Source organism: Lagopus muta, chromosome 17 (genome assembly GCF_023343835.1).
Source record: "Lagopus muta isolate bLagMut1 chromosome 17, bLagMut1 primary, whole genome shotgun sequence".
Lineage (NCBI taxonomy): Eukaryota > Metazoa > Chordata > Aves > Galliformes > Phasianidae > Lagopus > Lagopus muta.
Window position 1 is genome coordinate 5863187 of NC_064449.1, and position 24624 is coordinate 5887810.

The 24624-nt window shown below is 55.0% G+C and overlaps 1 protein-coding gene across 2 annotated transcripts; it reads right to left on the bottom strand.

Annotated features, from left to right (window-relative positions):
- Positions 1 to 54: 54 nt before the first annotated feature.
- Positions 55 to 23718, bottom strand: FAM222A (family with sequence similarity 222 member A). 2 transcript variants are annotated; one of them, XM_048964410.1, is made up of 3 exons: positions 23123 to 23718; positions 11940 to 12065; positions 55 to 2316 (listed from the first exon to the last, which is right to left on the bottom strand). In XM_048964410.1, exons 2-3 carry the CDS (start codon positions 12025 to 12027, stop codon positions 1130 to 1132), a joined length of 1275 nt encoding a protein of 424 aa, XP_048820367.1. In that variant the 5' UTR covers positions 12028 to 12065; positions 23123 to 23718; the 3' UTR covers positions 55 to 1129. The 2 variants fall into 2 exon arrangements, with proteins under 2 accessions (XP_048820367.1, XP_048820366.1); XM_048964409.1 differs by lacking the exon at positions 23123 to 23718 and having other exon boundaries at positions 11940 to 12080.
- Between the last annotated feature and the right edge of the window lie 906 nt (positions 23719 to 24624).

Here is a 24624-nt window from a genome sequence, read left to right on the forward strand (position 1 = left end):
AGGTTTTGTGGTTTGGTTTTTTTTTTTTTCCTTTTTTTTTTCCTTTTTTTTTTTCTTTTTTTTCCTCTCGTTCGTTTTCTCTCATTTTTAAAACAATATAAGTGCAGACAGCACTTCTCACAGTAGAATATAATGGTCGATTTTAGTATAAAAAAAAACATTCTCAGAGATTTGTAAATGCACTTAGTGCTTGAACAGGCCTTTCAGGGATACAGTACCTCTTTTCTGAGCACAATCACCTTGGGTTTCCTCGGGGTAGTGTTTCTGTTTCCTTGTCTCACCAAAAAACATTTTGCGATGCCTTTTTTAAATGAATCAACCTATTAAGCACATAATGACACAGAGTGAATAACGCAGCAAAATGAGCATTTCTGAACTGCTTAAAAAATAAAGAAAGAAAAGATGAAGAAAAGAAGCACGCCACGATCCCACCGTGGTGCGATGGCTGGATGCAGTACTGAACGTCGTCCTACATACTGTCTGCCTCTAGAACGGAACAAAGCTATAACAGACAGTTACAAAAAGAAGGGGAAAAAAAGGAAGGGGAAAAAAAAAAAAAAGAAACTAAGAAAAAAAAAGAAAAAAACCCCAAAACCTTGGAAATCTGTACCATGGGCGCAGCGCCGCGGGCTCGTCCCCCTCATTGGCCGGCACCCAAGATGCGCGCTGTGTGCAACTGAAAGAATGAAAAAATAAAGCAACAAAAAAGAAAAATCTGTTCAAGTTTTCAAGTGTTCTTCTTAAATAGCGTCCAGGCTGTCCCCAGTTATGAGCTTTAATCAAAGCAGTGCAAGTTATGGACTTCAGCTAAAGGTGAGCGCGGCGGGACCCTGCCTGCAGCCCGCGCCGTGCGCAGAGCGGAGCTCCTCTCCCTGGATAGCAGCAACTCGTAGCGATTCCCTGTTCACATTCGTGGAAATAAAATGATTTCTGAGCTATATAAGACAAGCATTCCTTCATCCTTGGCTTCCAGCGGGCGCACGCGGTTCGATGAGCCCGGTTCCATGCCAGTACCTGCGGGACCCGTGTCGGCAGCCGACCCCCAACCAACCCCATCACCCCGCAACGGCCTCACGGTGCCGGAGGGCCCGGCCGCCATCCTGGCTTTGGGAAGAGCAGCAGCCGTCCCTTATCTATAGACGGGCAGGCGGATGTGGGCGTGCTGGTGGTCCAAGAGCCTTGGCACAGACACGGTCTCATAGCCCTTGCCCAACATCTGCTCCTTGATGCAGGGCGGGTGGATGTCGTTGATGAGATACTCCAGCGACTGGAGGCTGCTGCTGAGGATGGAGGTGTTGCAGAGCGCCTTGCTGGGCAGCCCCTCGGCCGGCGGCACGCCGAGCTCGCGTGGCACGGGGCCCAGCTCGGGTGGCGGGTTGTAACAGTCGCTGGTGGGGGTCACCAGGACGCTGTTCCACGGCGGCACGAAGTACTGCCCCACCGCGAAGTTGCCGTGCATGCAGTTCAATGGCGACGAGCTCACCTTCTCCCCTGCCGGCCCGTAGGGTCGCGAGGCAGCCGCGCAGGCTTCGGGCGACTTGCTGAGGGCCCCGCTGCCCCCGCTGTACACCCGCAGGTGCTGCTGCTGCTTCTGCTGCCACAGCAGGTAGTCCACGCCGTCAGGGTAGAGCCCCGCTTTCGGCCCCAGCGCCGGGGTGGAGCCCAGCGGCAGCTCGGCTCCCTTGCGGCACTCGGGCAGCACGGCGTAGGCCGAGGCCACGGCGGGGAAGGCGCCGTGCTTTGCTGGGCTGGGGTGGGCGGCCGGCAGCACCGGGCAGGCAGGCTGCGAGGCCTGGGCCTGGCACTGCTGGTTGAGCTGGTAGATGATGCTCTGGATGGAGGGCAGGTTGGAGGGCGGCAGCGCCAGGCCACGGCCCGCCAGCGGCAGCGCCGAGCTCGCCACCGTCACGGTGGGAGGCACGGGGCCCTCCAGCTGCTTCTGGTGGTAGCTCAGCGGGCCGGCACAGGAGGGGCCCGGGGCTAAAGTGCTTGAGGATGGGTAGGGAGCGACCCCGGCCTGAGCGGGCGACAGCTTAGTCCGCTTGCCCTCCGCGTTCTTCACCACGCTTTTGCTGGAGGCTTTGACGATGGCCAGGAGGCCCTGGTAGCCGCCGGCGTGCACGGGGTAGGGGCTGTAGCGCTGCCCCGTGGTGTCGTACCCATTGACCGTTCGGTTAAGGTGCTTGTGCTGTGGGACCCTGATGTTGGTGGGGAAGATCTTGATGGTCAGCGGGCTGTTGGCCACTTTCTGTGCATAGGCGTCCAGCTCGGCGGGGCTGGGGTAGCGCGGGGAATGCATGGGCGCTGCCGTCTCGCCTGCGGGAGCAAAGCACAGCATCAATCCCACTCCAAGACCCGCGGCCGTCCTTCCGCCTCACCCCCTCCTCCTCCTTTTCCTCCTCCTTTTCCTTCTCCAGCCATCACCCGCCCAACGGAAAAGAGGTCACGGCACAAACCTGCCCCCTCGCGCTTAGAAAGTCACTTCTAAGTGGCCTAAAATAAACCCGGTGTGGAGAATGGAAATGTCACTTTACCCAACGGGGGAATCTTTCTCCGAGATTGGATTTAAACTACATTATACAAGCAATTTCATGGGTGCTTTGCGCTGCTACGAGAACCTCACCAAAAATGGAAAAGCATTGCATTTACCAGCCATAAATCAGCAGTTCCTATAATGAGCACAAAAATGTCACTTTTATGCAATTTTACAGATGAACAAAACTGGTGAAATTAACTGTGGTAACCTACTGTAGTCAGCAAAAGCTACTGCAGAAAAAAAAAATTATATATGTATATATTTTTGTTCCTTTCAAACTCTTTCCCAAGCAAGTTTCTGCCATTCTGGTGTGAAAACTCATTTGTCGTACCCATTATACTTTCATTTGGAGTTTATCTTGAGTATCCAATGAGCCACCAACTGTGAAAATGATTAAATCTACAAAATCTATCTAATAGATGGAATAAATTAGGTGTTTAAAATCTGCACATGCGTGTGCACGTCCATGCCAGCACATGTGTGCAGTGGGGGGGTAGGGTTGGCTTCCAGTTCCTAATGCAGCACTGTGTTGGGACCCCTGCACAGTGCCCAGAATTTGCCTCCATCCATGGTTATTGATGACATTGCTAAAAAGGAGGCAAAGGAGACAGGCCCCAAGGGTTTGTCTTGGGTTTGTCTAGACCTATGGGTCTATCCACTGTCCCGTTCCCCAAAACATCCCCACATCTCCCAGCGTGGAGAGGGCTTAAGCACAGCCATTGACCCAAATAGTTGCCAGCACAACCGGTAGCCAACAGCCATCCTCAGCCCACCCCATGCCAAGTGCCACCACGGAGCCCCAGCCCTCCCAGAGACCCTTCCTTGTGCCTGCAAGGCCTGACATTAAAAGCAGCACTCAGGGGGATGCTGGGGCACTCGCACCCCTGGGCCCTGGTGTACAACAGCCATGGAGGAGTTGGGAACATCCCCAGGGACGCAGAGAGCGAGGCCATGGATGGCCACCTCTTTCCTCTCCATTAACGCGGCACACCAGTAATTTAAAAGGCAGAATGGAAGAGTGTTCACCGGCCATTTCTCCCATTAAGTTAATGTTATGGGCTTTTTACAGGTGTCTTAAATAGACACTGTTATTAACGAGTATATTAAGCCAATTAAAACCAGGGTGTTTGAGCAGGATTTAATGTTACAGCCTCTAGCAGCTGAATACGGGCATTGCTCATGCTGGGCAAACCCACCCAGTATGACCAGTTCTGGGACCTGGTGGGGACTGGGGGCACCTGCCCAGGAGCACCATCAGCACCACGCATCTGCATTCCCCTTCACGCCGGCACCGCTGTCCTTGGAGGTGGCAGCATTGTGAATGCTCAATTAACATGACACTAATTAGCTGGTGACACTTGCAGAATCCCTAATGAACCCATTCCATGGAGGGGAGGAGGAGAATACTCCTTTCTGAGCAAAAAAAAATTAAAAACAAAAAAAGGGGGGATGGATGGAAGCAGCAGCATCGCCCCACACATCACCGCTCGCCGATGGCCCCACGCATGGCTGCCAGCTAGCCGAGGGAGAGCCAGGAGCTTCCTTTGTCGCCTTCTTTGCACCAGCTGGGTTGGATTTGACAAGTCACAAATTCAGTGTGTTGTCACATATCAGGGTGACGCACCAAACCCCCACTGGGAAAATTACAGAGCTACCAATTTCCAAGAGGTTCCTGGCGCGCTCGTGCGCGCTGCTGGTAAGCGGCTCCCCCTCTCCAGAGTAATTACTGCTTTCTAACGGGCTGTAATTACTGCGAGATGCAAACTCTCCCGAAGCACCGCCGTCACCCGTCAGGCACAGACAGCCCGCCCGACACTCAGCCGGCCGCTGGCAGTTTTCTCCCCCCCCCTTCTTGCAGCTGAAACCTTGGGGACGTCATGCCGAAGGTGGGGGCATGTGGTGCAGCCCCCTCTGCTCCCCGTGGTGAGCACTGGGCATGTTGAACTGGTGAGCAGTTCATCCACGCAGCCAAGGGAGGAGGAGGAGGAGGAGGATGTGGATGATGGAGGAAGCAATGGCTGAAAGGGCAACCTGCACAACACGGGTTAGTGGGCAGGGTGGTGACGGGCTGCCAGTTGGGCCTGATGATCTCGGTGGTCTTTTCCAATCTTAACACAGGCAAGGTGGTCTGATGGCTGAATTTGAAGGTCTTGGAGGTCACTCCCAATCTTAATGATTCTCTGAGCAGACACAGTGGTGACAGGCTGACTTGATGATCTTGGAGGTCTTTTCCAACCTTTATGATCCTGCAGTTCTATGATTCCCATCCTCACAACACCATTGGTGACTGCCTCTCCCACTGGGTGCCACTGGCCATCTCCTGCCTCCTCTCCCCTTCTCCCCAGATAAAGACAACACACGGCCAGCTTAGGGTTCCCCCTCCCTCCCTGACCTGCTCTATTTTTCCAGCCTGCACTCAATAACAGCTAAATAATTGAATCTGCTCAGCAGCCAAAGATTTGTTTTGAATTTTATTGGAATTTTAAATTGTTTTGTTTCTTCAGTATTTTATTACTGTAAATGGAAAATGCATCGCCCGCAGTAATAATCCTATGGCTTTTTATATTACTCCAAGCTTCTGCTCAAAGCATTATTGGAAAGCTAGGCAGAAATGAGAAGCCATTATAATGGCAGCATAGGCTTATAAGATTACGCCTCCAGCTAAACAACTTTTTACTTTAGCAAATTGGCCACCAAATTCGGTTCAAGACACAGATTTAAAACCTGGGCCCTGACAACGCGGCAATCTGAAATAAATCTTTGTTTATGGATTGGGGCAGCCTCAGCCCTGCTGCACTCCGAGGGCAAAGCCTGTGCAAAATGTCTGATAGAAGGCATGGGAACGCTTTGGCACCAGTGGCAAGAGAAATTGGAGGAGCCGTGCCATGGTGATGGGACATCCCCAACCAAAGCAGCATCCCTGCTCTGCTTTTGGCTGCACAATGCTCAGCACAGCACCTGCTGCATCCAGGCATTCCCAGCAGGCTGGGGAGAGGACAAGCAGGACTTCGGGGCACATGGAGGGGACAAGGGCTTGGCAGGGATGCGGTGGCAGCAGCCAGCAGCAGCTATTGCCACACAGCCCACGGGGACATGGGGAGGCTCCACTCCTTCCTCCCAGAAGGAATTCCATTCTGCAAGAGCCCAGAGCTCACCCAGCTTTGGGATGAGGCGTTTTTCACCCACGTAGTGGGGAAGTCACAGCGACTTCAGAGCTCCTAAAATAGACCGGCAGTCCCCTTCTCTCTCTGCAAAACAGCGAGCAGATTTTAAAAACCTAAATATTTGCACAACACTTGGAAGAAAACAAACAAAGCGTGGTGAGTGTTGACAAACACACAAATCCCTGATGCTGGGGTCCCAAGTTCCTGTTGACAAAGCTTCATAGGTACCAGTGGCACCGTGCTGGCACTGGGGGGACACACGGGGACACGTGGGGACGCTGCCCTGGCCGAGCTGCACTGGCACTGCCCTTGTTACACGGCCTTCCTTCCTTCCCTGTCGGATTTTGCCTTTTCCACCCTTTGAAGTGCAGCGGTTTCTATGGTGATCATGTCCCCAGGATGGGTGGTGCAGAGGCCACCGCCGCGTGGCGGATGCAGCGGGGGAGGTCTGCACCTGCCTGGTCCCCAGCCCCCCACCAGCACTGCCTGGGGTGCACAGCAGCCCCACGGCATCCCTTGGTATGGGCTCTGCCACGCGTGAGACCCCCTGCTTGCAGAAGTCCCTGTTTGCAGGAGCCCCTCCATTGCAGGAGCACCCCAAACTGCAAGAGCTCCCCAGCTGAAGGGTCCCCATTACTGGGAGCCCCCAGCCCCGCTCTGCATGCAGCTGGCGCAAAGCCTCCCCCAGCAGAGCCGCCCCGGTGAGAGAAAAACGCGCACCGGCTTCAAGGTCTTAAATTAAAAACAACTACAGGAATAATAGCTGGAGAAATCCATCTGAATAAACGTAGGTGGCAAACCTCGAGCGGCAGCCGCGCAGGAGCCGTAATGTGCAAAGACAACAAAATTCATGACAAAGCACAAAGGGAAGAGCAGGGCTTTGCCATCCCGAGATATTCATCCATTAACACGTTCCCTTTTTAGGCTGACATGTCATTTCAGACGGGCCTTTTTTCCTCCCCTTTATTCTCTCCCTTGAAGGAGCGCGCGGCTTTGCCGAGGCGTTTGCTGAATTGGATCACCTCAGGGCGAGCACTTTATTATCTGCAGTCAAAGCGTCACCACAAATACCAGTCTACACACACATGTGTCACTTTCTATTTGTCTCCTCGCCGAGGTATTAGCACCGCGCTGCCGCCGCTCCGTGGCCAGCAGGCGTGGGGATGCTGGCTCTGGGGACGTGCTAATGTCACCTCTGTGTTGCTCTAATGGCACCACAATAGCTCCCCAGTTTCACCCCAACAGCGCCACGATGGCACCCCAGTTCGAATCCGATGGCATCCTGGTGCCACCCCAATGCTGTCCCAGTGGCCACCCTGATGGCCATCTCAAGGCCACCCTGATGGTCGTCCTGATGTCACTCTCATGACACCACGATGCTGCCCTCATGCTGCCCTGATGCCATCCCAGCGCCACCCCACTGCTGACCCAACGTCATCGTGACGCCAAGCCAATGCCACTCCTTGGCTGATGCAATGCCACCCCAATGCTACCCCGTGGCTGAGCCAGTGCCATCCTGATGCCATCTCAATGCCATTCCTTTGGCTGACCCAGTGTCATCTTGATGCCATCCAGTGCTATCCCATGGCTGCACAATGCCAACCAGATGCCATCCCACCATGCAGCCACCAATGGGACCAGGAGGGACCCCTCCATAGCCCTGCAGCTCACCCCAGCCCCTCACTCTCTGTTACTTGGGCCAGGTGCATGCCAATAACAGCATTGTAACATAAGATCTGTTTCAAAACTTGGACTTTTCATGCCAATGGCTGGTGTGACCAATGGAGACCGAGGCACTGCAAAGCTCCTGAAGCTCCTACAGTTCCCATTAAGGCACAGGTAGCAAAAAGCCCTGCAATAGCTGAGAAAGAGTGATGAGGAAAAGTCTGAATGCAAATAAAAATCACTGACTGGATGGGTTATCAGAGGCTGAATGCACACAAAGGTTCAGGCTCAGCTCCATCCTTGACAACCATGGGGTCTCACCTGGAGAGTGACCCCATGCCCACTCACAGCTCCCTCACCCATCCATCTCCCCCCGCACACGTGACCGATCGAAAGTGTTTTTGCAGCATTTCCTGGCAGGGAAAGTGCAAGTCAACAGCACATTTTGGGCATGGCAGTTAATTGAACTCTTTTTTTTTATGGCACATATATAAATACACAGAACCATCATTAACCGATCCCTTCCAGAAACTGAAAATGAAAGAATTAATCTTATTTCACTCATGTGTAACCCCTCATGAAATTAAAATGATATTTTATGGGTGTGTACAAAAGCAGAGCTTAGCTGCAGCTACTTTAATGAAAATGCCCTTGGTGTAAGTAGAATTGTGTAATGAGAAGCCATTCAATGCGGTTTGATTCCATATGCAATTAAAGAGTTTTATCACTCAGAGGTGAGTTGCAATGGTTGCGTCCCATAGTGCACAGGGACATTTGGAATGCCCCAAAAACAGCTTGGGACCCACATGCAATGCACAGCACAAAGCTGTCCCTATAGCATCCGACCCTACAGCTGTGACGTTTGCAGCACAAGGTGGCATTTGATGTGAGCATGTCAACCCCCTTTTGTTCCACAACAGGCTTCGGCAAACAAATGGCACTCGTTATCTCATCTTTCTAAAAGGCATCTGCAAAAAATAAAAAGGGAGCAGAGGAGGGGGGAGAAAACACAGCTCAGCAAAGCTCTTGATGTGCGAGAAACAGGTGGGGTTGTTCCACAGCCCTCTGATGCATCAAAGCAAGGACACAGCACCCCCCTTCTCTCGGGCTGCAGTGCTCAGAGGGACTGCTTTGGCCCTCCCCATCTTCCCTGCACTGTGACACCAGGTGCTGCACTGCACTGACCTAGGGACCCTGAGCCAAGCATCCCCAAGGGGATGTTTTGATGCACCTGGTGGGTACTGGGAGAGAGGTGAGGGCATGCAGCCACAATGCCCATATTGAGGGTAGAAAGAGTGAGCAGAGCCAGGGAAATATCCCTCTGTTTGCAGCTGGGATGCAGTGGAGCAACCTTTCCAGCCAGCCAGGACTCCCCTGCAGTAATGGGGCAGCTGGGAATAACGAGACGAGCCTGCAGCTGTCAGCACCACAAATGAGCAGGTCAAGAAAGCACCAGCAGGGCAAATCCAGCAGGAATGGAGCCTGCTGCCCTCCCAGCCAGACCTGCAGTCCATTGGGGCATCTCGCACCCCACAGCCCCAAGGCTGCAGCGCCACGAGCCCCCGGACAACCCTGCAATGGGCAACGCAATGAGAGTTGTTGCAATGGGAGTTCATGTCCTAAAGCTTAAGAGCTGAAGGAGCTGCCCATCCCTCCTGGCTAAATATTGATCCCATCCCACAGCCCCCTGCTGCCCGGCCAACTGACGGCAGCGCGGTGAGCTCCGGAGGTGGGCACACAGAAAGGAACACTTAATTAAATATAAGCCATCGCTGCAGAGAGCGAGAAAAGCAAAGAGTTTGGCCAAGCTGAGAGTGGTATTATTTGATTTATAATTTAAATAAAGCTCAGGATTCCTGTAATGCACACGGAATAAAATCAAAAGGGAGCAGCCTGCTGGAGTTAATTGGACGTGATATTTTCCGAAGGATGCTGCTCCTTCCAAAGCTCCTACTCCCTGCTGGAGTGGGGCCCCGTCCCAGTGCAATGTCCAGAACACAACAGCAGTGACAAAACCTGGCTGCTGCTGTGAGCATCGTGGTGCCATCACACAGAGTGGATGCAGTGGGATGATAGGAGGCGGCTGTGCCGGAGCACGGAGCACCGCGTGCTGGGACTGGGGTGCAGGGAACAACAAGGGGGTGAGGGTGCTGGGACTGTTGGCTCCCACCATGGGCAGGAAAATGAATCCGCTCACCTTCTACGTGAAATTAATACAAAAATTAATCAGTGGCACCGGCAGGGTAATAGGATTTCACAGTGGTGCTGGGCCAGACGGCCGATGTGCCGAGAGCCAGACTCATTTAATATCGACAGAAACAATGCCAGAGGACAGAAATAAGACCCATAAAGATAATTACTGAGATACTCAGGAGCAAATTAAGTAATCAGAGGCACTTCTAAATTGTGTCTCGTTTTAAGAAAATGCTATCTTGTCGGAATAGCCAGGCGGGCGCTGCGGGACGAGCTCCTCCCTGTCCCGCTTACCGCAGGTGCCATAAATAAAGAAGGGAAAATTGTATTCAAAACCAGATGCGTGGCCCTGAATGTCACCTGCAATTTAATTTGAAATAGCAGGAGGCAGAGAGGAGAGAGACATGCTGTATTTTCCCATAATGAGCGGAAACATACGGTCAGCTAAACTTTGATTAAGGTGACCTGGCCAGCGGCAAGCACACTGGGGGAACGTGTCTATGAGCTGTGCGTGCTGGGGATGGGGGGAATGAACCCCAGAGTGTGGTTCTGTCCCAGGGGTGGGGGCCCCCAGTGCCTGTGCACTCCTCATCTGCTTGGGTCTGGTTGTGGTGGCAGCTCTGCAAGCTGCCCTTACTGCCAGGAATGCCGTTCGGGGGTCCTGGGGCTGGAGACCCATCTTGGGACATGGGTGGCTGTCACTGCTGAGGGTGCTTTGCTGCATGGCAGCACCACTGTTCAGGCTCCAGCTCCCCAGACAGTGTTGTTTTGGCACCTTCTCCATTTCAGGAGCTGGGAAATGATATTTCAGCAGGATGGGAAAATGACAGGGAGCACTGAATCCCCCACACCAGGCTATGGGGTGGTGCTCCATGCCAAACGGGCTGTGACAGTCCCCAGCCCTCAGCCACCCCTGGGCGCACTACAGGCACAAGTGGGTGCATCCTGACCTCAGCATCACAGCGAACACAACACACAACAACCTGTGCTGCGCTCCTGGGGTCCCCATTGCACCCCACTGGGGCCTGCACTGCAGGTCCTGGCCTTGAGGGCACAGCTCCACTCATTAGCACATGGCACCAAGGAGTGCCGGGAGCCGCAGCCCTCGCGCCAACCCTGTGCTGCTGCTCAGGCATGACGGATTAGGAATAATTTTACAAGAGCAACATTCATTTTCCTTCCAGACACTAATAGGGAAGAGACCTGAGCAGCACGGATTCAGCACAAGCACATGGGCTGCGCCTGCTGCACCGAGGCCACGGAGAACCGAAACCTCAATGGTGCCTGGGCACAAAGTGCTTGGGGTCCCATCTGCCCCGTGCCCCAACACAACAGCCCCAACTCCCACGTGTACCCCTGGGTGCCACCCTGTGCTGGTGATGCCCAGGTAGAGGGGAAAACATCTCCAGGAAAATACAGATCATTAAACAAATGCCTAGGGGCTGTCACACACTAACAAGCAGAGCTTTAGCAGCTGATTTGTCTTCAGCCTGCAATGTTTAAAAATCCAACTGAGACCAGCAGAAAAATATCCACTCCCCTCTTTAAAACACACATTCATCACTTGAGAATCTTAATGCGTCTTTCCCAGCCGGGGAGGTCAAACACGCCTGCCTAAAGCAGGCTCATTAAATATACATTTAATCATGGTTTGGATTGAGAGACAAAGGCTGGGAGAGACAGGTGCTTTACTGGAGTGACCTTTTGGAACCCATTTTAATGTAACTAGTTTACAGCTTATCTGAAAGGCCAGCTCGTCGGGAAGGCGAGCTGCAGCAAAACTGGGAAAGTAATTACGGGGGGAAGGGATGGAGAGAAAAGAGGGAGTGGGGGCTGGAGGTCTGGGAGCTGCAAGCAGGTACCGGACATTGTCTGCCTTGTGCTTTGCAGGCAGTTGCATGAGATTTTCTGAAGTTCCACTTATCAGCCCCAGTGACCCAATTTAATTTGCTTATCTTGTCTTCTTCCTCCCTCAGCCCCCCCACCCCCGCTTCTCCTGCTCTTTTTAATTATCAGTTAAATAAATGTCTTTTCCAATAAGACAAGGAGCATCAAAGCAGCAAGTGGCGCGTGCATGCCCTGGGGATGCTGAGAGCGAGGCACCAGCTTGGCTCCAGAGCATCCTGGACATGGGAGCATCCCATACCTGGGAGCATCAGAACATCCTACATCTGGGAGCATCCCAGATCTTCAAGAAATCCAGATCTCAGAGCATCCCATGCCTGGGAGCACCCTGGATTTTGAACGTCGCACAGTGTCCTAGTCATCAAGGCATCCCAGCTCTTGGAGCATCACGGACCTTGGAGCATCCCAGACCTGAGAGCATCCCATCAGCCCCACGATGCTGCACACAATCCCTCCCCTCAGCCCTGGGAACTTACACTTGCGTGGCTCCAGTGCCTTGTTGGGGTTGGGACAGGCCAGGTGCTGCCCAGGTGGGTTCTGGGTTCGCTGCAGGCACGCCAGCATGGTCTGGGAGTCCTGGCCGGCCGCAGCCGCACCGTGCACTGCCAAAAGAAGAGAAACAGTGGTAAGGGCGGGGGGGAGGGGGTCCAGCCATGCACCTGCACTGCTGGGCAAAGTCTGCATGCATGGAGGCTGGGAGCTCTTGCACCCACTGCGCAGGGGCCTTTGCTCTTTTGGAGATAAATAAATAAGTATGGAAGCCTTAAATAAATATGAAGCTCTATAAAATAAATATGAAGGGCTCAGTGGGTGGTTGGTGCTCCCCGTGACGCTTTCTGCTCTTCCTGCAAGAAACAGAGCAGCTCCTCCTGCTCCTGGGGACAGCTGCAGCCATTGGATGCACAGCAGGGATTCGGCCTGCAGGCAGCAAAATCCCGCTTGGTTCCTGGGGTGTGCCAAAATCCAGCTGGGAAATCTGCAGGGGTCAGGCCAAAAGCATCTCCACCACTGATCTGTGAATTGCACGTCCTGCACACAGCATGTCCTGCAGGAACCACAGTGAACGCCTCCCGCTGGCACAGCAGCAGCACTGTGCACAGAGCGGGCAGTGATAGCAAACCCATCCTCAACTGCAGCTTCTGGTCCGTGTGAGATGGCAGGGCTGGATGTCATAGAGGGTGCCTCGCTTCCCCAGCTCCATCACAGCCTGGTGCTTGGGGTGCCTGGAGTAAGCACTGCTCACCAAGCTCCATCCTCACCCCTTGGAACGCTCCCTCACATCCACCTGGTAGCAAACCACTTCTGCCCATCTCTGAATTGACCAGTGTGGGCTTGGGACCACAAGCTCCTGCCTCATCCCCAGGGTGGGGACACGGTGGCCTCCAGCACTGCAAAATTCAGGAACAGAGACTCTGAAAGCAAAGTGTGAGGAGCAAGAGGCGAGGAAGAGCCATCACACGCGGAGCAGGTGTCTGGAGAACCCAAATGGTGCTGTTTTCTCCTAATAATGAAGTATTCATGAGTAAAAGCCTTTTTCACTACTTTCTTAAGATACTAATTTCACAACAAGCGCCTTGTTACCATGCAATTATTCCAATCTTGCATTTCTCCCAGATTCCATCTGTCCTAGCGCTCTCTAAATGAAAGACAATCATGTAACCACCTTTCATTATTCACTATTTTACTTTCAGCAAAGGTACCCTGAAAGAAATGATTTCCTCTGAAAGGGACTTTTATTCAGTTTCAAAACCAATTTTCTCCTATTACTGTCTTAAAAAAAGGAGGAGGGGGGGCAGGGAGGTGTTTTTATTTCGCGCATTACATATCCTTTGTTAATGCAGCTCGCAGTAAAAGCAGCCGTATCCATTTTCTGGCTTCGATTTCTGGTAATTTTAAAATATGCCATTACAATCAGGCAGAAATTATACAGTTTGAAAAGAGAATGAAGTGCTTCTTATTCAGAGCCTGAGCACACTTGACTGCTCGGGAGCTGGCGTCGCCCCACCGGGACCGGGCTCGGCTGCATCCCCCACTCCCAGCGGATGGCTGTGGCCATGGGACCGAGGATGGGACCCCCACCCTGGGCCATCACCATCCGGATGACGGCAGCAGACATCACCTCCACCCCTGCGCTGCCCCAGAAAGCCACCTCGTCCCTGCATCCCATATGGGTGGCTCAGGTCCGAGCCTGGCACCAGGCTGAGCCCATCAGCCCCCCGCACAATGGGCATCTGTCCGCTCGGTGGCATTTTGTTAATGCCGCCCAGAAAAGCCCTTGAATCAGCTGATGGGAATTGGACGCTGCGCCGTTCAAATGCTTACCGCCAGCTTAGTTAGCTCCATCTGCATTTGAACTAATTCCAATCAGCAGGATCCGATTTAGTTCAAGCTGCTCTGGCTCTTTCATGGCAAGAAAGGCAACACTCAGCAGTTTTCTGCCCTGCCCCGAGTCGCCCAGCCCACGGCCACACAAATCACAGCAGGGCAACGGGCTGAGGATGGAGCTGCCCGGCCCTACAGCCCCATGGCGCTGCAGCAAAGGGCCCCAGAACCCATCTTCCTTCCACTGACGGGATGGGGACAAGGACAAGGCCGGCCCCGAGCCAGCGAGGCCCCAGCAGGTGCTGTCACTGCGGTGTGCCAGCACAGGGCACGTCATCACCCATCACCCAGGGGCGTGCAGGGAGCAGGAGGTGACACTGCTCTGCTCCCATAGGGTTGGGGACGCCACGTCCCCACCATCCTCCTCCTCCTGCCTCCATCCCAGCTCCATTCCCACTGCCTCACTCCCCGCCCCCCACCCCGCTAATTTCCAAGCCCTATCGCTCCATCAGACTATTTATAAACCCAAGGTCTTTGTGACTTTAATTTAAAAAAAAAAAACAAAAAAAAAAACACCCTCTGTGTCTAAAGCTCCAATGACAGAAGGGTTTGGCACCTTCTCTGACATCAGAGGCCGATAAGAAGGTCTTATCTCCTCTGAGAGCCCCACGAAGGTCCCTCCAGCGAGATAAGGCCAGCGCAGCTGTCGATAGAGGCTTTCATAGGCGAGGATTTAGATAAAAGAAAATGTGACAGGAGGGGGGGGGGGGAAGAAAGGGAACTTTCAAAGTCTCAGCCTGAATTGGGTCTGTGCCGTTCGCCTCAGCAGAACAATGAATAAAGGGGATTGCAGAAGCTGGCCCCTTGTTAGGGAAAGAAAGGGCCGTGTCTGCTGCTGCCGTGCATCCCTGCCCAGCGCTAACGAAGCTGAGCGGGCACCGCGTCCCCAGCACACAGCCTGGCTGGGCAGCCGGCATAGAAACCACACAAAGGGAATCTGGGGGTGATGGAGAGGGGCAGAACGGGGATGCTACGTGACCTTGTCATTGAGCCACACGGGGCGTCTGGCAACGGGAACGGGGCAGGAGGAGGACACACCACACGATGCCGACAGCGCAGCGCAGGAATGAGTGAATGCAGGAAAGGTCACCCTGCGGTAAATCACGGGGAGCGTGAGATAAAATAGAAAAGAAAGTTTGATGACACCTTGCCCAGGGCTGCAATAAAGCACGGCACGCTGCTGCTGGCCGCCCACGACCTTCCCCTCCGCACGGCAAACGTCTCCAGCAGGGCTGGGCTGAACCGTGCGCCCTGCTCCCCTCCGTGCTCCAGCCCCGGGCCTTTCAGGGGGCCCTGTTAATAATTAAATGTTAATCTAAAAAGCAATTTTAGCTGCGGTGCTGCAGATCTGGTTAGAGATTACATTAGCATGTAAGAGTCAAGGGTAATTTTCTCTAACCCCTCTTGTGATCTTTAAAACCCGCAGATCTTAAAGCGACACCAGCTCCTCTGATTAAAATTGGAAGCCGGGGTTTGTGGTGGATAATGATGCTGAAAGTGATTATTCTGGGTTAGGGTGTGGGGTGCAAGGCTGTGTGATGCTCTGTGGGAAATAGTGAGCAGTGAGGCACATGGATGGGACCCTGGTGTGCAAAGAGCACATCCCCCAAGCTCAAGTTCAAAGTCACAACCCAAAACCAAGCAGGCACATGTGTGAGGCCCCACGCTCCTCCAAACTGCTGCATCACATGAGAGATTGGGGACTGAAGGCAAAGAGGGAGAATGCAGAAGGGAGGCACTGGCTGCAACACAACACGCCTTGCGTGGGGTCAGGATGGTTCCTGCATGGGGACATGAGGACGGGCACATGGCCTCAGTGCTCAGAGCAAGGTTGCTCATTCAACACAACGAGCATCTCCACCCATGGCATGCCCAGCACCTGCCTTTCCTTACACAGGAAACATCTTGCTGCCATTTCCACACCCCCTCCCCTTTAAGAGCCTCCAATCCACCTCGAGCAACACAAGGGAACAGCAAGGAGATGGGGACTGATGGACATGGGGACCAAAGGACGTGGGGATGGGGATTGTAACAATGCAGCTCCATCCCAACGGAGCCCCAGGCAGCTGCTGGGACAGGGCAGGACAGGGCAGCACAGCCGGGCTGGCACCGCCTGTCACCAGCATCACCAGCTGCAACAAGCACCCGAGTGTTGGAGCAGCACGGAGATGAGAGGGAGCTCTGAGCATCCTAGCAGGATGCAGAGTGGGACCCACGCAGGCAGCAAGCCGACATGAAAGAAGAACATAAAGCCCACCCAATAGCCTTCTGCTTGCATGCAGGGCCACAAAAGCCGCGATGACCCTGCGAGCCGAATGGCTGCGGGAGCACAAAGCACAAATTGAATCAGAGGACAGAAGTAAATTGCCTCCTGACTGTTACAAATGATCTGATGGAAGAAATAAGGTATCAGATGCGTACGTAACAATGGAATTAAAAAGAAAAAAACAATTCGAGTGCTATTGAGCATTTGCAGACATCCTTGCGGAGGGCTGGGGCGGCCTGGTTAAATTTATGTGTCAGCTTTAAGGAGGCCTCTCATCAAATGAGCTATTTTGGGCAGAGATTAAAGATCTATTTTCGCCGTGAGCGGGAACAGCTCTCCCTAACAGGTTAATGATGATTCTGGAAAGCGGAGCGGCCCCTGTGCTGTCTGTGGCCCTGATGGAGATGGGGGCTGCAGGGTTGGGATGGCACCAGGGCTGTGGTGTGGATGGGATGCATGGCTTTGTGGTTCGGAGGGTCCTCAGCTCAGCACACAGGGATGCTGGGCTCCACAGCCATCTCCAACCATTCACCATGCAACGCCCCGGGGAATTCTCCCACCTATGGCACCCTTGGCTGATCCATTCGATGTCCCCAGCTCCATCGTGGCCATCTGCCCACCACTGCCAGGTCCCGGGAGGTCTCCAGTCCACAGGGAGCTGCCAAGGACACCTGCAGGCAGCATGTGCTGGATTAGCAGGGCTTAGCTCCAGCCAGCTCAGGAGAGACGCCCACACTGTCGGTGCAGGGAATGAGCGGCCTCAGTGCAGCTGGGGATGGGGAGGAGCACGGGGACAGCCACCACTGGGATAGGAACGAAACGTCAGCACCCAACAATGAAGCAGAACTTTCCTTCGTTTCCCATTAGAAACAAAACCTCACTGTCCAACAGCATTCCAGCTAAGGACGCAGCAGCAAACAGGCCACAAAACCCTGTGGAACTTGGAAGCATCCCCACAGGACACGGGCAGCCACGCAGAGACCTGCGGCAGTGTGCAGCCACGACCCATTCCATCCTGAGCTCAGCGAGCCCAATAACTGTCCTAAAGCCAAGGCCCATCAAACCCAAATCCATCCCTTGGAACCATCCCTGCTGGGATGGGAATGGCTGTACCCACAGCCCTGGCCACCCATGGCAGCACCGCACGCAGGGCAGGCGCGCGTCACAACCGCAGCCCCGAGCGGCGGAGCTGTGAAAGAATCCAACGAAGGAATTCAGGGTAGATCGCGCCGCCGAAATTACTATAATCAAAGGCTTTCACAAAGGCTTCAAATGCAACCAATTACCCTGAAAAGGCAAGGCAAGAAAGAAAACAAATTAACGTGTTTGCACAGAGCCCCGGCGGCAGCGCGCCCGCCAACCCGCACCCTCCGCACGACCCCGGCCCGGCCGTCCCCGCGTCCCCATGCACACAAAGGGGCTCTGTGCTGAGGTTGTGGGGTGGCCGTGGGCAGACCCCCGGCACAGCTCCTTTCAAAGGCTCTTTGAGGCCGCCCCGCGCCCGGCAGATGGAGGCCATTCACGGCGTGGGCTCCGCAGCCCCCTGCGCCCGCCGCCCTCGCCTAATTAAGTTATGCTTCGTCTGCACCGCGAGGCTGGGATGGGGAGGAGGAGGGGGGGAAGGAAAACAAAAAAATCAACTTCTTCCTTTTAATATCTAAAAAGAGTCCGTCCCCCTAAGTCTATTTTGTAACACAAAGCTCCGGGGATTTAAACCTTTCTCACCCGGAGAGATGGAAATGAATGGCGCTCTTTAATGAGCCGGTTCAGCAGAAAAGATAGATTTCTGAGATTACTGTAGGAATTCTTATAATTGATGTGTACTTTTGTAACGAGGATTATAGCACCATCCGGTCAAGTCACGCCGGCTCTTTCCCCTCCCCTGCTCTGCCCATGCACCTTCCCCAGGGGGGGAGCAGAACGGCTCCCGTCAACAAGAAATTAAACAGCCTTCTCTTATTTAGCCCTAGATAATGCAACGCAACCACTGAATAGGAAAATAAGGCATCTATCAAGATTTATATATTTGTTTTACAAAGACCTACTTTCTCCTGCCTGTTCGGCGAGGCCAGATGAGCCACTGAATGCAAAGTAATTAAAACGAACACAGAACAATACGCGAGCCCTCCGAAGAACGCGGAGTTTCCCTTTTATGTTTATAGCAATTGTATGAAAATGTACAACACGGAATGGCAACAGCTGACAGCCGAGATGAAGCAGACATGATTGCGAGTTGGCTTCCTCCCGCAGCTGATTGGCATTAATTGTGCGCGTTTGCAAAGCAGAACAGAAAGTCTGACATTAGCTTCAAGCGAACGTTTCTTTCTAATAGTCTTAATGATTACGACGAGCGCTGATGATCATTGCGGTGCCGTTAGCGGCGCTGCGTCGGGCTGTCCCCGTCCCTATGGGATGTGTGCTGTGGGGCTGCCCCACATCCTGACCTGGGTGCTGCCCGCTGGTAGAGATGGGAAAGCAGCATGCCAAGAACCTCCAACCCGGAGCCTGTTATTAAAAGCTGACTAATTAAACCTAATCCAAGTTTTCATCGCCGGCTCTTTGCTGGGCTGGGTGGTTTGTTGGATGCCCTTTGCGATGCTCAGTGCACGGCCATGATGTGCAGGACCCTCCCAGCCCCGACCCATCTAGGTTTGCACTGAATCATGGACATCCATCAACCATGTGAGCACAGCGCCGCGTGGCACGGGCATCCAGCTGCCCTCCAGTGCGGCGCAGGCGACAGTGATGTCCCCTGCCCTGAAGCTCTTTGGACTCACACCCCATAAACCCCAGTACGAGCAGATAGGAAATATTCACTGTGTGAGCACGGCCCTTGCTTTATCAGCCATTGCCTCGTAAAACCCAGGGCTGCCATGACAAAGTAGGGCTGCTCTCAGTGTGTCATTAACGGGCACGGTGAGACGTGGCCCCGGTGTCACCATCCATCAGGTCGGGTCCTCCCCAGCCCCACATCCCCACATGCAGCCCACAGGCAAAGCCACAGCTCTGGCTGTACCATCTGTACTGGCCAACGCTTTGCCAGGCTCAGGGAATTCCCACATCCCTCAATCGTTCCCAAATGACAAGAAATCAAGGCGTGAGCCCCTCCTCCTTTCCTTCCCCCCAAAAAGTCCGTAAAGAAGAGCTATAAAAATGGCTTGTTATCTCACCTAGCGCGGCTCAGACTGTATGTTATTGCTAATTGGGTATAACATCCTTGTCTTGTTCTGCTCTCTGAAGCTAAATCAAGAAAGCACCACTGCTGCGAACTAATTATATCTCTGGACTGCAGACTCCAGCTTGTCTTTCCCTTTATTGAGTTAAAAAATGGTCACTAACCTTAATCTCTCATATCCCCAAGCATTAGGGCTACTGAAAAACTACTGCTTCCCCCCAGTCCTTGCTGGGAGAGTCAGAGCACATGGCCAGGGGGGCTTCGTCTGCTCCTGCTCACTGCTGCTTTTTGCCTTTTTCTTCCCAAAGGGAAACTCGAGCTGCTTGCAGGATGGCATTTTTTAAGCTGAACACTGGTGTGATCGCAGCCACAACCCTGCAAGAATGGCAGCAGGAGCAGCACCAGGAGCAGAGGGGGCTCATCTCCAGCTTGTGCCTGTCCACTGGGATGTCCCCTGCATCCCTGCCCCCATATGGCCACATCCACACGGGGGAGAGAAACCAAAGCACAAATGCAATGCACAGCCACTGTGCTGAGCTCAGCACAGAGCCAGCCCCGTGCCCCATTCTGGGTCAGCCCGTGCAAATGCTGTTAATTTCTCTTTGAAAAGCCAAATTTGGGTTCTCTCCCCCTTCCATGAGCACTATGAATATTTATCTCCGGCAGCTAAATCTCTCCGCTGCAGGGTATTAAGGCTTTATTCCTGTTTGGTTACTGCTGATGGTAAGCCAGCCCTCTCTCCAGCCTGCAGCACGACCGAATGACCCGCGGAAGGCAGATGGTGCAGCTCTGGAGCATCCCCTCTCAGGGACGAGGAGCCGTGTGCCCCAGCTTTACCCATGGGGGCAGGGCACCCAGCTCCACCACAGCAACGTGCCCCTCCTCACCCCAGCACTGCCCTGGGTGCCCATGGGGTGCAGCACACGGGATGAGGCGCGCTTGCTGTTTGGGGTGAAAACGCTGCTCTGTTCTCTCTCGAGCAAAAGGAGTCCCAGGGGCTATAAAAATTCCCAGCAGGCTCTTGTCAGTCTCAGGTCATTAACTTTCTTTCATTGGGAGTTTGTTTACAGGCAGCCATAAATAGCAGCGCCGGTGCTGAGCTCGGGGTCGGGGCTGCAGGCGGTAGCGGGGCGCAGCACCCCGGGGCGCCCACCAGCACCCTGCCCCATGCCCCCATACGGCACCCGCCGTCCCCAGCTGCCCTCCCACTCACCAAGCTGTCCCCAGCCACCCCGTGTCCCCGCCAGGATGGGGACAAAGGACGAGCGAGCCCTGCGATGCGCCCGGCGTCTCACCAGGCACTGCCCTGACCTCATCCAACGGGAGAAATTAATTACCGAGCTGTCGTCACGCCACGGCGGGCTGCTGGGAGCGCAGTCACCAGTCGCCTCCCACCCGGCGTGTCTGGGCGTGGGAAGGCTCTGTGTCCCCAACCCTCTGCGTCCCCAATCTGCCGTGTGTCCCCAACCCAGAGAAGACCTTGAAGATCCCCAAACCCGACCCCCACCATCGCCCGCTGACTGCGTCTGGCAGTGCCACATCTCCACGTTCCTTGAGCAGGACAGCGAGCCCACCACGTCCCCAGGCAGCTGTGCCAATGCCTGACTTCTCTTTGGGAGAAGGAATTGTTCCTAACGTCCAACCCAGCAGCCCCACAGCGGCGTGTGAACGCACCGGGTGCAGCTCTCGCAGGGACGTGGCACCATCCGGCAGCACTTGGCTGCAGGCAGACACCAGTTAAACATTTACACCCCATCCCAGCACTGCAGCCAACGGGGCTCCCTGGAACTGCAAACCAGGAGAGGAGCACGGGGGTTCACCAACCCCAATGGTTTTGGGGTGAATGGATGCCAGGAGCACGGCCTGCACCAGGCCCACGGGCTCATTCCACGGGAAAGGTCCACGGCCACAGCAAGCTTGATTGGACGGATGGAACCCCAAGGACACATCGCAGGGATCGATGCGCTGCCGTCCATCCCTGGACCAGGACCGGCCCCAACCCCAGCCCCACGCTCCCCCACATCTGGGGAAATATCTGTATTTCCAACCTCACGCTCGCACAACCTGTAATCAGAGCAACACAAATAGCCCCTGCTTCCCATGTAAATTAAAAACACCCATTAGGCAGATTTCAAAAGATGTCAGTAGGCTTATAATTATACACGACATCCTTCCGAGATAAAAGCGATTACCGGGGATGCAAATCACTTAGCAACCAATCAGTGCCCCCAGAGTGCAAAGCACTGACCAGCCATCCATTTTCGCCTCGTCCTTTTATTCCCTGCATCGAGCAAATACAAACACAGATAAAGAGAGGCACAATAGCTCTTGACACGCAAATAGGTTAACATAATAAAGCCAGCTTTAGCCGGCTCACTCGAGGGAGAAAAGCAATTCTCAGGCAAGCAGGAGGTAATAAAACAGGGCTTTTGTGTTCCTGGCTCCCATTCTCACCCCTGCGCCAGCTTTGCTGCATTAGCTGATAGGCATCGCGGTTTGATTGAATTACCTTTCATGAATATTAGCTTTTTGAGGAATGCGCAGGCAGAAGAAGAAGAGAAAGAAGCAACGTCTTATTCTTGCATGCATGCATGAGCCCGATGCAGACGGACAAGCACAGAGCCGGGCTGGGGGAGGGGGTTGGGGGTCCCGGAGCGGTGACCACCCCCGGTATGGGCAACCCCAGAGCTAAGGGGCTCAGGGTGCTCGGCCCCATGGATCCGAGCTGGGCAGTCCGGTGGTGGGAAGGGGCACGGCGAGGCCTTAAGGCAGCCGTGGGCACCAAGAGGCTCCCACCGTGAGGATCCCAGCGTGAAGGACCCCAACCCCGCCGCCCTCCAGGCTCTGGGTATGGGCACAGCACGTCGTGCCAAGGTCGGGTCACCCGGGGCTGTGACTTTGACGCCCAGCGAGCTGTGGGCACCTCGCTGCAGGCAGAACCGAAGCGTGGTGCTCAGCGGGCAGCGCTGATGGGGACAGCATGGGGGACACGGCTGTCACGACCACGGGAGCCGGTAACACTCATCCGAAGGTTGCAATTAAAATCCAGCACTGAGCGATGCCAGCTCGTCCCCGCTCAGCCACGATGGGTCAATGGTCCCCAGTACAGGACCGTGGGTTTCTCCCTGCTCCATCCTCGGGCCGAATACCCACGCGGAGCCGCTTCGATTGCTCACACGGTACTCGGTTGCGGCGCGGCCCATGGTACAGCCCGTGCTGACCTACAAACGGGCGCAGAGCCTCGGGATCCACGCATGGAGCATCGCTCTTCCTTTCCTCCACGCAAGGTCACGAGAGGACCCCGAGTGGGACTGTTTTTGGGGTGCCCGACCCTCACACCGCCAGGGGTTGGCCCCAGTACTGAAAGTTTGGCTGGGAAAGAGGGGGAGGCAGCTTCCACCTGCACGGGGAGAAAGGCGCTCGGAGGGGGGTTGGGGGGAGGATATCACTGGGATGCTTTGCTCGCCTGCAAGCACAACCCCGCTGCAGACGCACGGTGAGGCGCAAAGCCGACGAAATCAACCACAAAATCAGCACGAGCGGTTCCCAGTGAAAGGCCGAGCTCCTGCCCTGAGCACTTCGCACCCACGGCCGCCTATACACACCCTATATATACACGTGCGCACGTCCGAGAGCTCTCGGCGCACACAGCCCGACACGGACAGACACACAGAACACAACCTCCCGGCTCCGGGGCGCTGCACCCTGGGGGGGAGGAGGGGAACCCGGGGCTCGGCTCCAGCCCCGCAGCATCGGGGTATCCCCACCCCACCCCCCACCCCCGCCTCTATCCCGGCCCCACCGTGCCCCCCAACCCGGCTCCCGTGCCCCGTTACCGTCAGAGAACGATCCGGGCCGGTTCCGGTCGCTGCGGTGCGGGGCGCTCCGGGCCGCCCCCCCCGGGCCGCCCCCCCCCGTGCGCGGCCAGTGTGTGGAGGGGGGGGGGTGAGCGAGCGGAAAAACCACGGGAAGGTCCGAAAAATTATAAAGAATAAGGTCCAAATACGGGGGAAAAAACAAAAAAAAATACGGTCCGGATGGGAAAAAATGGTCCAAAGAGGGAAAAACGCGGTCCGAATCGGGAGAAAATACGGTCCGAATAGAGGAAAAAAATATATATCAGAGGTCCAAATGGAAGATAAAAATATTCAAGGTCCAAATAAGAAATCGAAAATTTAAAGGTCCAAATAGGGAAAAAAAAAAAAAAAAAAATTAAAGGTCCAAATAGGAGGAAAATAGGAACAGACGTGAAGCCGGTTCACAGGGCGGAGGGAGCCCCGGGAGCGGCGGGCGGCGGGGCCATGGCATCGCGGTTCTCCTCCTCCTCCTTCTCCTCCTGCTGCCGTCCTTTGTGCGCGGCGCCGGGTGCCGCGGCCGCTCAGCGCTCCATGGCGGCGGGGCCGGGCCGGGCTGTGCGCGGGGCGCGGCCCCGGGGCGCTGCTGCCTCCCTCCCGCCCGGCGCGCGGCTGCGGCGACACTGAGCGCCCCGCGCGGGGCCCGGCGGCCGCACGCGGCTCGGCCCCGCCCCCTTCGGCGCGTTGCCGTGGAGACGCCGCCGCGCGTCCTGCGGGGGGGGCGGGGCTTGGCGGCCACGCGGCTTTTTTCGCGGGAAAATTCGAAGCGGGGGCACCGCTCTCCTTTCCCCGGCCGGCGTTGGTTGCGCGGGACTACAACTCCCGGCGTGCCCTGCGCGTGGCCGCCGTGCTGATGTGCCGCTGGGCGCCGCGGGGCGCGATGGGAGCTGTAGTTTTGTTCAACAGGTGCGACGGGGACTCTTGTCATTGTGGGGATCCCTGTACCGGTGCACATTGGATGGCTGCCCTCAGGGTGCCACAGCCTCCATTTTCTTTCATAAGGTGCAGTGTGAAATCACGCAGGAAAGGTCAATCTTACCCCACGTACCTTGTTCAACCCCATATGCCCTGTTCAAGGCCACGTGCCCTTTCCAACCCCCCATGTTGCCACACGACCCCTCCCCACGCAGTAGAGCCCAGCTGATTTCCATGTGCTCCTCCAACATCTCTGCCTGCCGCAGCCATCCTCCATGTGAGGGCACAAGCTCTGCGTTCCCCACTCCCCTTCACTTGCACTGATTGCTCACTCGCTGTCTCAGCACAGCAAAAGCTCTCCTTCACGCTGTGTAATGTCATCATTGCACCACACCTCCAGGCTCACAGCCATGAGATGGGCGCCATTCCCTTTGCCACTTGCTCTTGGTCCCTAGCATTTTGCCTTTATCCCAAAACTCATTGCCCCGGGGCAACCCAGAGCTCACTTGCCTTCTCACTCCTCCAGCTCCTCTTTGCCCATCTGGGGGAGTTTCAGAGGGTTTTGGCTT

Bases quoted from the DNA above. Each gene is read 5' to 3' on its own strand.
- FAM222A (XM_048964410.1), bottom strand. From the start codon at position 12,027: ATGCTGGCGTGCCTGCAGCGAACCCAGAACCCACCTGGGCAGCACCTG. The intron at 2,317-11,939 runs GTAAGTTCCCAG...TTGCTCCCGCAG, and splicing joins GGCACTGGAGCCACGCAAGT to GCGAGACGGCAGCGCCCATG.